The sequence below is a fragment of the Lotus japonicus genome, chromosome 3 (genome assembly GCF_012489685.1).
Source record: "Lotus japonicus ecotype B-129 chromosome 3, LjGifu_v1.2".
NCBI classification, from domain to species: domain Eukaryota; kingdom Viridiplantae; phylum Streptophyta; class Magnoliopsida; order Fabales; family Fabaceae; genus Lotus; species Lotus japonicus.
Window position 1 is genome coordinate 2987028 of NC_080043.1, and position 14133 is coordinate 3001160.

At 35.3% G+C, this 14133-nt stretch overlaps 1 protein-coding gene across 1 annotated transcript; it reads right to left on the bottom strand.

The window, feature by feature from the left end:
* Positions 1-5208: 5208 nt before the first annotated feature.
* Positions 5209-8544, bottom strand: LOC130748759 (uncharacterized). Its single transcript, XM_057602000.1, has 10 exons — positions 8060-8544; positions 7865-7959; positions 7574-7641; positions 7432-7475; positions 7178-7255; positions 6763-6916; positions 6403-6555; positions 6184-6294; positions 5816-5881; positions 5209-5737 (listed from the first exon to the last, which is right to left on the bottom strand). Exons 1-10 carry the CDS (start codon positions 8317-8319, stop codon positions 5639-5641), a joined length of 1128 nt encoding a protein of 375 aa, XP_057457983.1. The 5' UTR covers positions 8320-8544; the 3' UTR covers positions 5209-5638.
* Between the last annotated feature and the right edge of the window lie 5589 nt (positions 8545-14133).

A 14133-nucleotide genomic window follows, 5' to 3' on the forward strand; every position in this document is an offset into this window, starting at 1 on the left:
TGTACAATAGTTATTATTCGTTTAATAAGGGAAGGTGGGAGTGACAAAAATAATGAAGTTAATCATAGCCTAGAATAAGGAATAATTATTTGTTCACACCTCAAAATGAGGTAGAGGGAGGCGGAGGTGGAGAGAGATAGGAAGAAAAGAAAAAGTAAGAGAAATAAATTATAAGATGTGATAGATTATAAGATGAGAGATATGGAAATAAAAATATGTGAAAATGAAGTGTATAAAAAATGAGGTGTGTATATATCATTATTGATAGAAATAATAAGGGTTCTTGAGGGTAAAGATTGGATAGCTAGGACCAAAGCATTGGTCCTTCTAAGGTACTAAATTTAGTGGCCAAGTAGACCCTGATGGACAGGATAGGATATGAGATAGGATATGAGACAAGATATTGTTAGCATACCTTGTTGGCGCAACAAACAACAGATAGCAACAAGATATGATTATTATCCCGTCATATCCTATCATGTCCTGACCACCAAATTGGCCATAAAAGTTGTCTCCATTTTCCGCTTCTTCAACACAACAAGATTCATTGAATGCGTCTCAATATGTTACGTCAAAAATCTAAAACTTAAGCTCAATGAAGTTGAACGTGAGAGGTCTAGAAAAAAGGCTTCAATTCTGAGCTTAGATCTCTTAGGCAGAAAGCTTTGGACCTTAGAGGCTAAGTGTTCTCAGACTGAGAATGCAACTTCTTCAGCCATTAATTCTTTGAAGGAAAAAGAGGAACAATTTTCTCAACCGCAACAAGATCTCACAACAAACATGGAGAAGTTGATTTTAGTAACCTAAAAAAAGGACAATGGTCTTGCCTTTGCCTAGGACGTGAAGAAAAAGAACGAGACGATTCAAGCATCTTTTATGGACGCAAATGCCTAGATTTGCAAATTAAAGGGAATGGCATGGCGTGGCCTAATATTCAAAATGTCGTTGAGAAATAAGTCATCTTGAATCCTTGCCTCAAAAGAGAAGGTGCCTTGACAAAGAAAACCGTTCGAGCTGGAGTGATTGGTTAATTGATCAAGAGCGTTTGCGTTCCTTGCCAAGACACTATTCCCCTGCCTTAGTAATTTAAGTACTAATCTTAAGTTGGTTTTGGCCTTAATAGTCATCTATTTTGTACTCAATATCTCCTTAATGATTATAAATTTTGCTATTTGTTTCCTTTATCCCAAGCATATTCTATGATTTCACGCTTGGTGAGCAATGAGAACGACGTAGATTCAAAAACCTAGCAGAAGTATGGTCTTGTAACAACCTCACCGCTATGTGTATAGTAAATCAAAAGTCCTTCATACAAGATTAGACCTTCCCCTTTATAGCGGGTGGTCAAAACCATAATCTTATCTCTTTTATGGACTTTTGGGCCTCATAACTCTCGACCCAAGAGCCCCACATAACCTGGGCTCGCCCTTAGACAAGCGCTGCCTAAAACCTCCTAAGTGTCTATTCTGATTATGAGAAGGTGGCCCTCAATAAGATATATGTTGAATGACCCGCGAGGTATGCTTCTCCTCTCACCAAAGTCACAACTGCTTTGTTGGAGAAGCTTCGCCCGACCACTCGTAGTGTTATTTTGGATCAAGTCACTTCCTGGGCAAATGCTTCGTTAGCTAAAGGGATCACCCAATCTACTATGGTTAAGATTTATAAATACTATAATGCTAAGATTACATTTGGCGCATTCACATAAGTGGACGAATATAATCTGTATAAAGCATAAAGTCATAACTCGTACCTATAATATTCTATAACTTTGTTAAAGTTTTATTGAACTTACACCACTTAATTTGACTGAGATTGAAGATTGTGTTTCTTCAACAATACAAATCTCTTCTACACCTTCATCTATGTGTTTTAAATGTTATATTAAGTTCCAAATCTGGGAATAGTTGTTAAGATTCCAGTAATCTTCTTGATTCTTAATATGGGTCCAGTACTCTGTTCTTTGCGTTTAGCCCCTTGCTGTCTTTTACATGTCCCGTGGTGATTAATAACTGCCTAATGGTGATTACTTCCTTTATTGTTCAAAGCATAGATTCTCATATTAAAAAGTTCCCCTTAATTTATCACACATTTGCATTGCCGTCAATAGTTCAAGATCATAAAGCAGAAAATGACTGAAAGAACTCATAACACGTTTCCCAAAATAGGATAAAAAAGTTATAATTATTTTCACCTTGCTTTCCCCAAACTTTATCAATGATCAGATTAAAAGAGCATTGCTAAATTATATATATATATATATATATATATATATATATATATATATATGGCTGGGGTAGCATATGGAATCTTCTGCAAAGAATCTAAGGGAGACATAAACTCTTTCAAGTTTCAATCATAAGCTGATTTTATGCATACCAATCCGCTCCATAAGTTGAATAATCTTTGAATCAGTGTGAACTTTCATCATTCATTTACAATCTAAAAGAAAGTTCAATAATTTGAAGGGCCCATAACTCTGGAAGTGATGGACTACTATGGCATAAGGGGTCTGCATTATTTTTGCATTCCAATCAATTTGCATCACTCAGAATCTTAGAAAGCATTGTTTCTCATGGGCCAACCATCTTCAGAATCATTTCATTTTCTTTTGAAGGCTTTTCTTCTTCACAGGGATTAAGCAAGAAAGTAATGTGGGAAAATAAATTAAATTAAAGGCTACTTTTTCACTCTATAACCTCTAAATTTGCACATCAATGTGACATGATTTTTTTTTCACTTTCTCTTTTCTTGATACCCGGGGCATCCCTCTTTCTTTGATTTGTTTTTGGTTTTTCATGTTTCATGACCCCTTTCCAGACCAGAGGATGATAATTGAAGGAAGAAGATAGAATATTCAAGGCCAGTTAATATATTAAATTTACTCTTATTATACATCAATGAATTGACATTGGAGACAAAACACATTGCAACCAGCTTCAAACGTGTAGTAGTACAGTGACCCTGGAGTGGAGTCCATCTTTCGCAAGTTGGAAGATTGAGAAGACTAAAATTTATTTGAATTCAATTAACCCCTCCTTTGTGTTGGGAATCTAGGTGTGGATAAGTATCACTATTCACTAAGTATATGAAATGTCTTTGAAGCTTTTGCGTGAAAGACATTAAGGATGTTTATATAATTTTATAGATATATCTTTTTTTTCTTTCTACTCACTTTTCTTTTCACTTTCTTTCCTACCAAACAACTTAACAAATCATCTGATTTTCTATTCTTTTTCTTTCTTTCTTCTCCTTTTCTTTCTTCTCACTTTTCTCTTCTAGCCAAATAAACAAAATGAGTGACATTTTTCACTCTTTTTCATGATAAAGTTAAAACATTTGAAATAACCAATTAAAATAGGAGGATTAGCAATTCATGGAGGGACAGGTAAGGCAAAATTTGTGAAGCAATATCTCGTAATTTTGTACAAATCAAATTAGTACCAAACATCATGATGATATATTGTTGTCTGCTCTGTGCATCCATTCATCCATATAAACAAGCAGGATTTGTGTCCCATTGGCATCCTGCAACAAAGTCAAAAAAATAGTGAGGATAGAGAAGATCGAGGCCCAGCTCATAACACTGCTACTTGATGACTCTAGTCGGCCCAAGATAATTATAACCTTTGCCCTACTTCTTTTACAATAAAAAACTCATCCAATGTAACAAACTATTACCAATGGAGTACAACATTTTTTTTTGTTACATGAGGAAAAAAAATAATAGGGAAGAGAATAGATATCGGACTCTTTGTCTATCCGTAAAAAATACTTATTGCAGGTTTAGTAAATAGTAATACTTGTAAATATTATCGGTATGATTGTGGAAATGCATATTTGCAGAACTCAGACAGCTTCATACTTGTAGAACGGTCAAAACGGGTCAACCTAACCATCCACACTGACATGTCACGGGTTTCTAGGAAAGCGGGTTGAGTCAGCTCGGCTCATTTTTGACAAGCTAGAAAAATATCAACTTGGCTCGACCCCTCAGCGGATTGCCGGACGAATTTCTAGAAGAAAATAAAATCTAAAAAATTAGAAAAAATTATTGAAAGGGTTATAAAAAACTACTTATACCAAACTTATATAGTGCATTCACCAAATTCAACTCTCTAAGAACATAATATTACGTTCAAAAAAAAGAACATTATATTATTGAAACATTCTATAAAAAAAATTAAAAAGACATTCGGCATGTGGGCCAGTCTAACTCAACCGCACACCCGCCAGTCTAACTCAACCGCACACCCGTTTGACTTGCAGTCTAGATGAGCTCGGTCAGTCTAACACGGGGACTACACGAGCTGAATTTTGACCAACCCAACCTACCAACGAGCCAGATTGGGTCGGGTTGGCTCGTGGGTTGCGAGCCAAATTGACAGCTCTACATACTTGCATACTATATACATAACTCATGCTCAATTTTCCAAAAATTTTAGAACTACATCTAATGAAATTAAAACAAAAGACAAAATTTTAGCAATGTAAAATTCATCTTTGAAATCAAAATGCTTGACGATCTTTGTATTTTTAACTAATTTTCTTTATTTTATAATAACAATCATGTTTTGTCAGTTTGTTTAAAATACGCAATAATGATATGATGTTCATTTAGTCTAAGGCTCGACCCTCCCGCTGTGTGAATATTTTAGTGCAACAAAATTTTAGGTAGTGGATAGACATATACCTTGGAGATTCAATTTTTTTTTTGAAAGGGAGATTCAAATTGCTATCCACATTAATAGTTTTTTTTTTTAAATGGATACAATGATTGATGCTATAACATATCAAGGACCAGTGCATTTCATCTCAAAGAAATTACATAGATATGGAAATGGTCCAGTGAGAGAGGTGAATAATTTCAAATTGGCAATGATTAGGGTTAGTGGATAGCTAGCTGGTTTTAGGTAAGCAAAGTAAAACCCAAACTTTGGGCGAGGAGGAGAACCTTCAATGCTTCCATTCTGCCGACATTGACTTGTTTGTACCCCGTTCATGCTAGTCCTTTGATTTAGGATGCACCAAACGTTATTGTACCTTTCACGTCTCAGTTATTACAATTTACCTAGAATCACTTTTTTTATCATACAATCCCATCACTACAATTAACACCATAAATTAAGCTTTTCACAGATACTGATTTTTAAAAGCTCAGACACAATTGCATTTGAAACATTACTTTATATGCTCACAGTTACAAAATTGAAACTAAAGTGTAACCATTTCTTTCATTAGAGCACTGCTAGATATCAGACAACATTTCAGAAATCGTAAATCCAAAGTTAAAATGAAAGGGAAAATTACAACAACTCTTCCAGTGTTCTGCGTGTAATGGATGCTATAAGCTATTACAAACAGACCAAATGGCATTTTTCTAAAACATGCCCAAGAAATTACAAGAAGCATTTGCTTCAAAGTTACCTCACCAAAGGAACTCAAACAATGAAGAAGGGAACCCAAAACTAAAAAATGTAAAGCCAAAAAGGATTAAAAAAAATACAAATTGAAAATGAACTATTGAAAGTCGTGTGTGACTACCGCTTCTGCTCCATCTTTGCTTTAAGGGAAAAAGAAATGAAAAGAAAGAATTATCATAAATCTCAGATGTACACAATCATGCTAAGCTTCTGATTTATTGTTCACCAGGAAGTACAGCAGAGATCCAATCTGAAGCTGCCATTTGAATATCAGTCTCAATATGAGGAGAAAGAGACAGTGGAGTAACAGCAACCTGTTTCACCAAATCACATGCACCATTAAGGACATAAAAATATTAGTTAATTGAGAAATTTATTTAATGTTGACTTACATATCCATTTTCAAGTGCTCTGTAGTCCAGATCGTCATCTGTTTCTTCCTGCTCCTTGTCCAAAAACTGAAGATACAAGGATAGAATATAGCTAAGGTTCACCTCAAATAATTTAAAAATAAATGCAAGAAGGGAAATGAGTAATCGGAATCATGTGTACTTAGAATTAAAAATGAATCTTTTCAAGGTTACAGATAATGTATCACGAAAATAATTACAAATTTCTACAATAATCTCTTCTTGACAAATTGTTATCTGTTATACTCAGCATTGAAAACCAGGGTAAGTTCAATCATCAATGTTAATACGTTCGTATAAGATGATCACAAACTCTTAAAGATTTTGTTTTCTTTTCCCCTCCAATTTACCTCTAGTCTGAAATATTTCTTCACCCTGTTGGAATCAGGTTTTCCTGCAGCTCCAGTTGATTCAATTATCTCCAAATTCTTTTTCTGGGTGGTCAATCGACGAGCTGCACCCTGAAGTACACAGATGAGGAAGATTTCATTATCAGCATCAACAGATTAGACGCGCATTAAATACACAGAACATAAAGATATGATTTGTTAAGTGTGCATGGCACTTACAGCAGCAGAAGCATCTCGGCCAAGCTGAGCAAACTGAAGACCAAAGCCACCTTGTTGATTGGCCAAGAAATGACCAGGTGGATAGCGGCTAGTTGAAACAGCTAGCCAGTTTGGTGTGGATCTCCGCATACTTTGCTTGGTCAATTTGAAGCCCTGTTAATAAAAGGATTGCACAGGATCTACGTTAACAATATGCCACGTTAACAGCCATGAAACATTTTAATCATTAGAATTTAACAGCCAAGAATAAACCATGCACACTAAATTCATTACAATATATGACCCAAAACCTAGAGCATTCGTGTAATACAGCAGCAGGACATTTGAAAAAAAAAAACATTTATAATAAAATCTGCACACCTTGTTATTTGAGGGTGACGTGGGAATTTCTATATTCATAAAGCAGTTGTTGGGAAAAGATCCTTTTTCAGCATCCCTGATAGCTGCATTTATTAATGGTAAACAGGCTGCTACTGCATCCTTGAAATCAGACTCTTGACTTTCATCCTTCTTCCTACAACAGGATATGATACAGATTCATAATCTCTAGCATGAAAGCACAGTAACTAGACCTATACAAGGGATGGAACATGAAATATTGGGTAAGGGGGCGAAAATTTAACACATTAACCAAAATCAACAATGGCTAATTGGAGAATGTAGCATAAAATTGAGGGGGGCTAATACAACATTTGGAGATATTCTCTTTGAGGGTGAATCCAAATTTTTAATGCATGCAGTTCCATCCCTGAGAAGTATATAAATATCGACTTACCAGTTTAATGATATTGATAATGACGGTACACCAGATAATGCTGCCTCTCTAGCTCCAGCAACAACCCCTGAATAGAACCTGGGGTATTGTAAAGCATGAGATAAACATGTCCATACATGTCCTACAGATTCTTGAGAATATATATAGAGCTTGAAATGAAACCAAGATAGAACATCACATTTGGGAAGGTGAAGATTGTGTGTTAAGTTAGATTGGACTTATATATTAATCTCTAACCATAATTAGCAACTTACATGTGATGACCACAGGTTGATCCCCGGTTAATCCCACTAATAACCTGAAATTTTAATCATATCATCGTTTATAAATCTCAGCATTCAATTATGTGAACAACCACAGAGATCAATTTCAATTGTACAATATAGAAACACTAACCAGCATAGGCCTTGACCACGAAAACAATGCCCCAGATAATGCTAGTGAAACACAATCCGCAGGAGTTCCTAGGGTTAAAAATTAGAAAACAACAAGAAATTAATGTAACTACATTAGTATTACAATATAAACCAAGAATCTGCAACTATGTTGATAAAGCCACCCAAAATATGAATCATACAAAAATTAACAAAGACCAGTAAATCCACATCATATATGCACTAAGTTAACATGAACTATATACATAGGGAATGAAAAACACATTTGAAGAGAATATAATTCAAGTGAAACCTGAAATTTCAAATGCTGTAGCACCAGTAACTTTGGCAGAACAAGCTTCCACAGTTTCTCCAAAGGTGACAGAGTGCCCAGAAACTGATTTATCCCTAAATCATAGAAAATTTCCAAGCTTTGAACGAAATAACCAAATATAGCAAGAACCCACAAACCAAAACATTCAAAATAGCTGAAATTTACAAGACCCACGATTGAGGAACGCAGACATGGACATTGTAGAGGCCTAGTTGAACAAGAGCTTCAACGAGGTGCGTGAGGCCAGGGGATTCAACCCCATCGGTGTTGGTGACCAACACAATGGGCTTGGAGGGATCAAATTCGAGAGGCTCCTCGCCGGAAGAAGCGGTGTCGTTGGTGGATTGCGGTGGTTGTTCTTGCGGTGGTTCTTGGGGGGATTTCCGGTTGAGAAGCGCTTCTTGGAGATTGGAAACGAGGCCCGGGGGCATCATGTTGAAACGACGACGTTGAATTGGGAAATTGGGGGAAGATTGAAAAACCCTAAAAAATTGGAGTGGAAGAGAAAGGGAAGGGAAAAGGGAGAGAAAAAAGGAGGAAGAGAATTGGAATGGAAAATGGATGGATGGATAATAGAGCGATTCTAACGGCGTTTACGTGGAAAACACAGCACAACACAACACAACAAAGCTTTGAAATTGAAAATTGAAAGTGGTTTGCTTTCAGAGAGAGAAACTTTGAAAAAATAATTGGGATCTTTAAATAAAGAAGAGTGATAATCAATGAACAAGACATTGTTTTTTGTTTGTAGTAACCTGTGATTACGGGTGTTAACTCAAGATCTAATTCAATTATTAACGTTTTTTATTTTGATTTTTTACTCACTACAGCCCGCAGGTTTCGGGTTTAACTTTTACTTTACAGAGGTTGAGTGTGTAAATCCTTTTACATTTCGCAAATTTTAATGGGTCGGCAACTCTTTTCGGGGAGATCCTTTAACACTTAGGGAGTGGTCACTACTGGTCTCCCTAGCATGTCACTGACGTCTTATTCGGTAGTCTGGAGGTAAACTCTCTCTTATAATATTTTTGTTCCAAAAAAATTATACTCATCAAAAATAATTTATTGTCATTAGTCTTACATTCTTACTCGTGTGTTGGATAATCCCTCAAAAGTCAATGTTTAGAAGTTATGTGTTTGATTATCGCCTTTGATATGAGAAATGTGATGGTAGATAATATGTAAGTGCCTCGGTAAGAACATCCAGTATTGGAGGGATTTTCTATCTCGTGGTCGAGATCGGAGTTGAACTCATCCAAATTTGCATCCATAGAAAAAAGAAAAATGTATAACTACAAAGATTAATGTTTCGTTGATATTTCACTCACACTAGCATCAATGAAGAAATAGGAAGAGATATGATGAAACTTTCAAAAAAAGGAAGAGATATGATGAATGGTATGGTAGAAAATTAATAGAGATATAAAAATAAAACGAGTGAAAATGAGATAAAAGAGAAAATTGAGTATTAAATATATCAAAACTCAACTAAAAAAGGAATCCAACAGGTCAAAACTTTTTTTTTTTTTTTGAAAGTAACAAGTCAAAGCTTAAATGCATGTTTTGGGTAAAAAAAATTGAAATGATGTTTCTGGTAAATGAAAACACGGTAGATAGTAATAACTTCCATCACCTTAGAAATTGTTAAACTAGTTGATTAAATTCTTTTACTCTTGTAACCAATAAAACTAGTTGATTAAATTAGAGTATGTTTTAATCTGAAAAAAAAAATGATACATAATATCCAAATAATACACACTTGTACTGGTATTGGGCTGACGACCTTTGTAATTTAGCGGGCTTACTAACTTTGTAATATTGGGTCAGGCGACCCATGACCCATACGGGTCAAAACCTCATGATATATAAAGAGGACACCGCCCAAGCGGCAGGGGGATCCAACACTTTTTACCCATTTGTTACTTTGTCATGTTTTACTTCTGTTCTCTAATTACTTAGCCCTGACCGGAGTTCTAGACCGGAACATTGGCGCCCACCGTGGGGCTTCTGTCAAATCCCCACTACCACGAACAAGAGGCTATGTGATTTCTACTTCCGAGAGAGGAGGGCGAACGAAATTGAAGGGGAAACGATGCATTAAATCTCTGTCAAAATGTCAATTTCAAAAGGAAATAATGCTTTGACATCAAAGAGGAGGGCGAACGAAATTGGTGACATCAAAATAAAAATTCAACATCAGGAAACAGATCGAGGGAAAGGGAAGGAGACGAAGAGGAGAACAGAAATTCGCGGCGGCGCGATCTTCAACGGCGGGGAAGAAGCCCAGACGCGGGCGAAATTTGATGCTTGATGACAGGACATACAATATCAACCGCTGAAGCCATCACTTTTGAGTTGAAACCGCCCACTCAATATCAACCGCCAACTCTAAATTTAAACAGTTATTTTGTCTCAACTGCCACTTTGGAGTTGCAACCGCTCATGCCTGCCACCTCTGAAGGATGACTCTTCAAGCCATTTGATTTCTTTGATCCCTATCTCTGACTCTTTCTCCTTTTAAAAGTTTCTTTGCACATTTCCATTGAGTCAATGCTCTCTTCTGGCTAGCAAATTTTCACCCGCTATTGTCATTTGTTTTGTGAAAATTGCATATTTCAACATTGCACACAAAGTGTTTGATCAAATGCCACAATGAGATGTTGTTTCATTGCGAGTAGGGCGATGCAAATTGGATCGCCCTGCCCAAGTCTCAAAGGGGCGAAAAGATATGACATATGTGTCGGTGACTTTAGAAAGTGGTACCCTTTAAACTCACTCATGTTATATGTTTATTCATAATCTTGGCCTTTTGGGGCTGTTTGTATGATTTCACTACTATGCGATGTGATGATTTATTCGAAACTGGATCTCTTTCATCAATGATTTTAATTACAAGTGATTCTGGCATTTCATATTCGGGCTTAGTGTTTTTTTGAAAGTGAAGCATTTGTTATTTTCCAAGGCCAATTGACAAACTTTAAGAAAGCCCATATGTTCATCTTGAAAATAATGGAGTATATTTAGTAAACGTTTTTGAAACATCTGTGCTTAAAACATGTTCTTTTTCTCGAGTTACATTTACATGATGAGTTTGTGAAACACATGATGTTTGTATACATATGCTTGAGTTGCTCTTGTGTCGAAATTCTTCTTTGAAAGAGTGCAAGTGTTGGGCGTTTCATTCTTCTAGCAAGTATTAAGTTTTACAAGATTTTATTTTGTTATTGCAATTTTTAAAGACAAATAAAAGGAGATGGAGATTAGTTTTTCTTACTTGGGCGTGGAAATTAAAACATTGGGCGGAGAAGACCTAGTTTTGATATTGTCAATGTGTTATATTATATTTTATCTTATGCTATCAAGGTGATGAGTTGACAGGTGATGAGTTGACTAAAAACAGTCAAAGGATACAACATTATGCATTCTTTTCTCTACCCGGGCGAGAAAGTTTTTAATGAGGCATAATTCTTAAAACATTGCTTGAACAAGCATGTTTTTCATTTCTCCAACTTAGGTCTATCAATTGGGCGATGTCAGACAATTGAGATAAGAGTAAGACTCTTAAAACTAGAGCATCTGATCACGAATTCATAAGTACAGCCTTGATTGGTTTAAGCTTACTCAATTCGAGCACAAAGCCTCCAAGCGAGCAAAAGCCTTGTTAGATCATCGATAAAAAACGAGCATAATGCCAAGAAATTAATTGAAATTAACTTTCTTGGTTGAATCTTGATTAAGTTCAAGTGTTAAAACCTTATGAATTTAGAGAATAGTTGATAGAGAAATGATGAGATTGTTGGGCTAACAATATCGTTTTTACAAATGGTACAACCTACTACACACACATGAATTTTGAGACTGTGAAGAGACAACTTGAGTCAACTTGCACGCGCTACACAAAGATTAAGAAGCAACAACAAAAGTTAAAATGACAAAGGAATGACTACTTAGCTTTTATGTCTTTGAATTTTTATTTGATTTTGGAGCCTGTGCGCCCATTATTTTCTTTGCACATTTTTAGGCGTATCAATTACTTGTTAATCTTTGTATAGTGTTGGGTGAGTTGATTACTTGTGGGCTCGAAAAGAAGACACACTTCGTCTTAAGGTTTTAAGACTTTGTGTCTTGTGGGCTTGTATTGGGCTGACGCCCTTTGTAATTTAGCGGGCTTACTAACTTTGTAATATTGGGTCAGGCGACCCATGACCCATACGGGTCAAAACCTCATGATATATAAAGAGGACACCGCCCAAGCGGCAGGGGGATCCAACACTTTTTACCCATTTGTTACTTTGTCGTATTTTACTTCTGTTCTCTAATTGCTTAGCCCTGACCGGAGTTCTAGACCGGAACAACACTACTTTTGGACACTCCATTTTTGTGACAGTAATTTTTTACTGTCAGTATATTTTATGACAGTTAAAAATCGTCACAAAAATGAGTGTCTGATAGTGGTTTGCATTGTTTAACTGTTCACCAATATTTTTTAAAAAAAACTTAGAATATGTTTAAATTTCTTTTTGCAGGATTTTTAAGCACTATGAAAATATTAAATAGATATTAACAATAAGTCCAAAAAATAACATTTCAGAAAATGGGAGTATATATTAGTAAAATAAGCTTGTTTACAAAACACTTTTGTTTATTCTAGTTAATGAGCTTATAAAATAATCTTAAGGGGTTGGTCTAGTGGAGCATGATAGAGTTTCATATCTGACAGGTTGCAAGTTCAAACCCCCGCTAATCTTCTTAAGATAAGGTGAATGTAATCCTCGGTAAGTGCTATTGAGCTCAGCAAGCTGGCACCATCCCATCACCCTAAAATTTAAATAACTAAAAAAGTGAGCTTCCAAAAGAAATTACTTTAACCTTAGTGAATAGTACTGAATACATTGTCAACCCCCTCTAACCATGCTCAATTATATATTTTGACATTTCAATTTGAAATCTTCAGTGTAACGCTCATTCAAACTTATTATATTGATGTTTCATTTGAATTATTTCATTGCGTGATGTTTTAATGTTTCACCTCTTTTGGCAAATGACCAAATTTAGAGTAACTTAATATTAAGGACTTCCCCATTTGAAAAAACCAAATAAGAAAAACCTTCCAAATAAAAGTGCATTTTTAGTACAACTTACTTATTAATAAAAAATAATGCATTAAAAAACTTCCAAATAAACTTTTCTTATGTCATTGCCAAACAATGAAACATGATCTATTTTTATTGGACAGAAATATTTTCTTAAAGTCTCCGAATCTAAATGGTACTATTGAAATTAATTTGACAAACCACCAAATGCATGAATTCGAGTTTGAGCTACATTATTGCCACCTATTATTTACCCCATCCAACTTGGGCAGAGCAGAATTGTGTAATGATTAGATACAAAATTAATTTGACCAAGTACAAGCTGCTGCTCTAGGTGATGATAGCTTTTACAAGCTTTCAATGCCTCAACTTCTACATTTGAAGGACCTATAATTCCACATTACTAGTCGCCCATATGGATGGTGGGTTAAAAATAAGAGGAAAAAATGCCTTTTACATACGAATTTGACATTTGGTAAGTGCTTGAACTTATTGAAGTTTTAAAGACAATTAGTTTTCTACTTAGGAACATTCTTATCTATAGGTTTTTTTATATATTACTTAAGAAAAGCACACATTTGTTATGCATAAGGGTATGTTTGTGAACACATTACAAATGTGGCTTCAAAATGTGAGAACACCCGAGAAAAAGTGTTCACAAACACACTTCTAAGTGATTTATTTATGGGCAGAAATTATATTTGTGAAACTTGATGTCTCTTCATAAAAATGAAGAGTGAAAAAGTATAATAAGTATCATGAAGGAACAAGTCAACATGGTGATGGTGTAGACGTGTAGTCCTAGAGCCATGTTTGATTTAATGTCCAACAGAAAAATGCATATTCTAAAGTATCAAAACCTGAATGACATGTAGCCGGCGATCACAACGATGATATCATAAAAGAATACAACCAAAAATGTTAATTAGTAATGCTAATCCGATCTGAATCTGGTAGTCATTTTTTTATTGTTTTAAAAGTTTGTTTACCAATTAATAGCCTCAAAAGTAAGAACATGATTACAAGCAACAGGCAACGTTTGACAGAATCATAAATAGTCTTCATAGGAGTTGGATTTGCCTTTTAATTTAGACGTGCAGACCATGTCAGGCCGGTTCAATTCGTATCATAAATAACAACACAGCAAATTCCCAC

Bases quoted from the DNA above. Each gene is read 5' to 3' on its own strand.
- LOC130748759 (XM_057602000.1), bottom strand. From the start codon at position 8,319: ATGATGCCCCCGGGCCTCGTTTCCAATCTCCAAGAAGCGCTTCTCAAC. The intron at 7,256-7,431 runs GTAAGTTGCTAA...ACAATACCCCAG, and splicing joins TCAACCTGTGGTCATCACAT to GTTCTATTCAGGGGTTGTTG. The intron at 6,917-7,177 runs GTAAGTCGATAT...ATCCTGTTGTAG, and splicing joins TTATCAATATCATTAAACTG to GAAGAAGGATGAAAGTCAAG.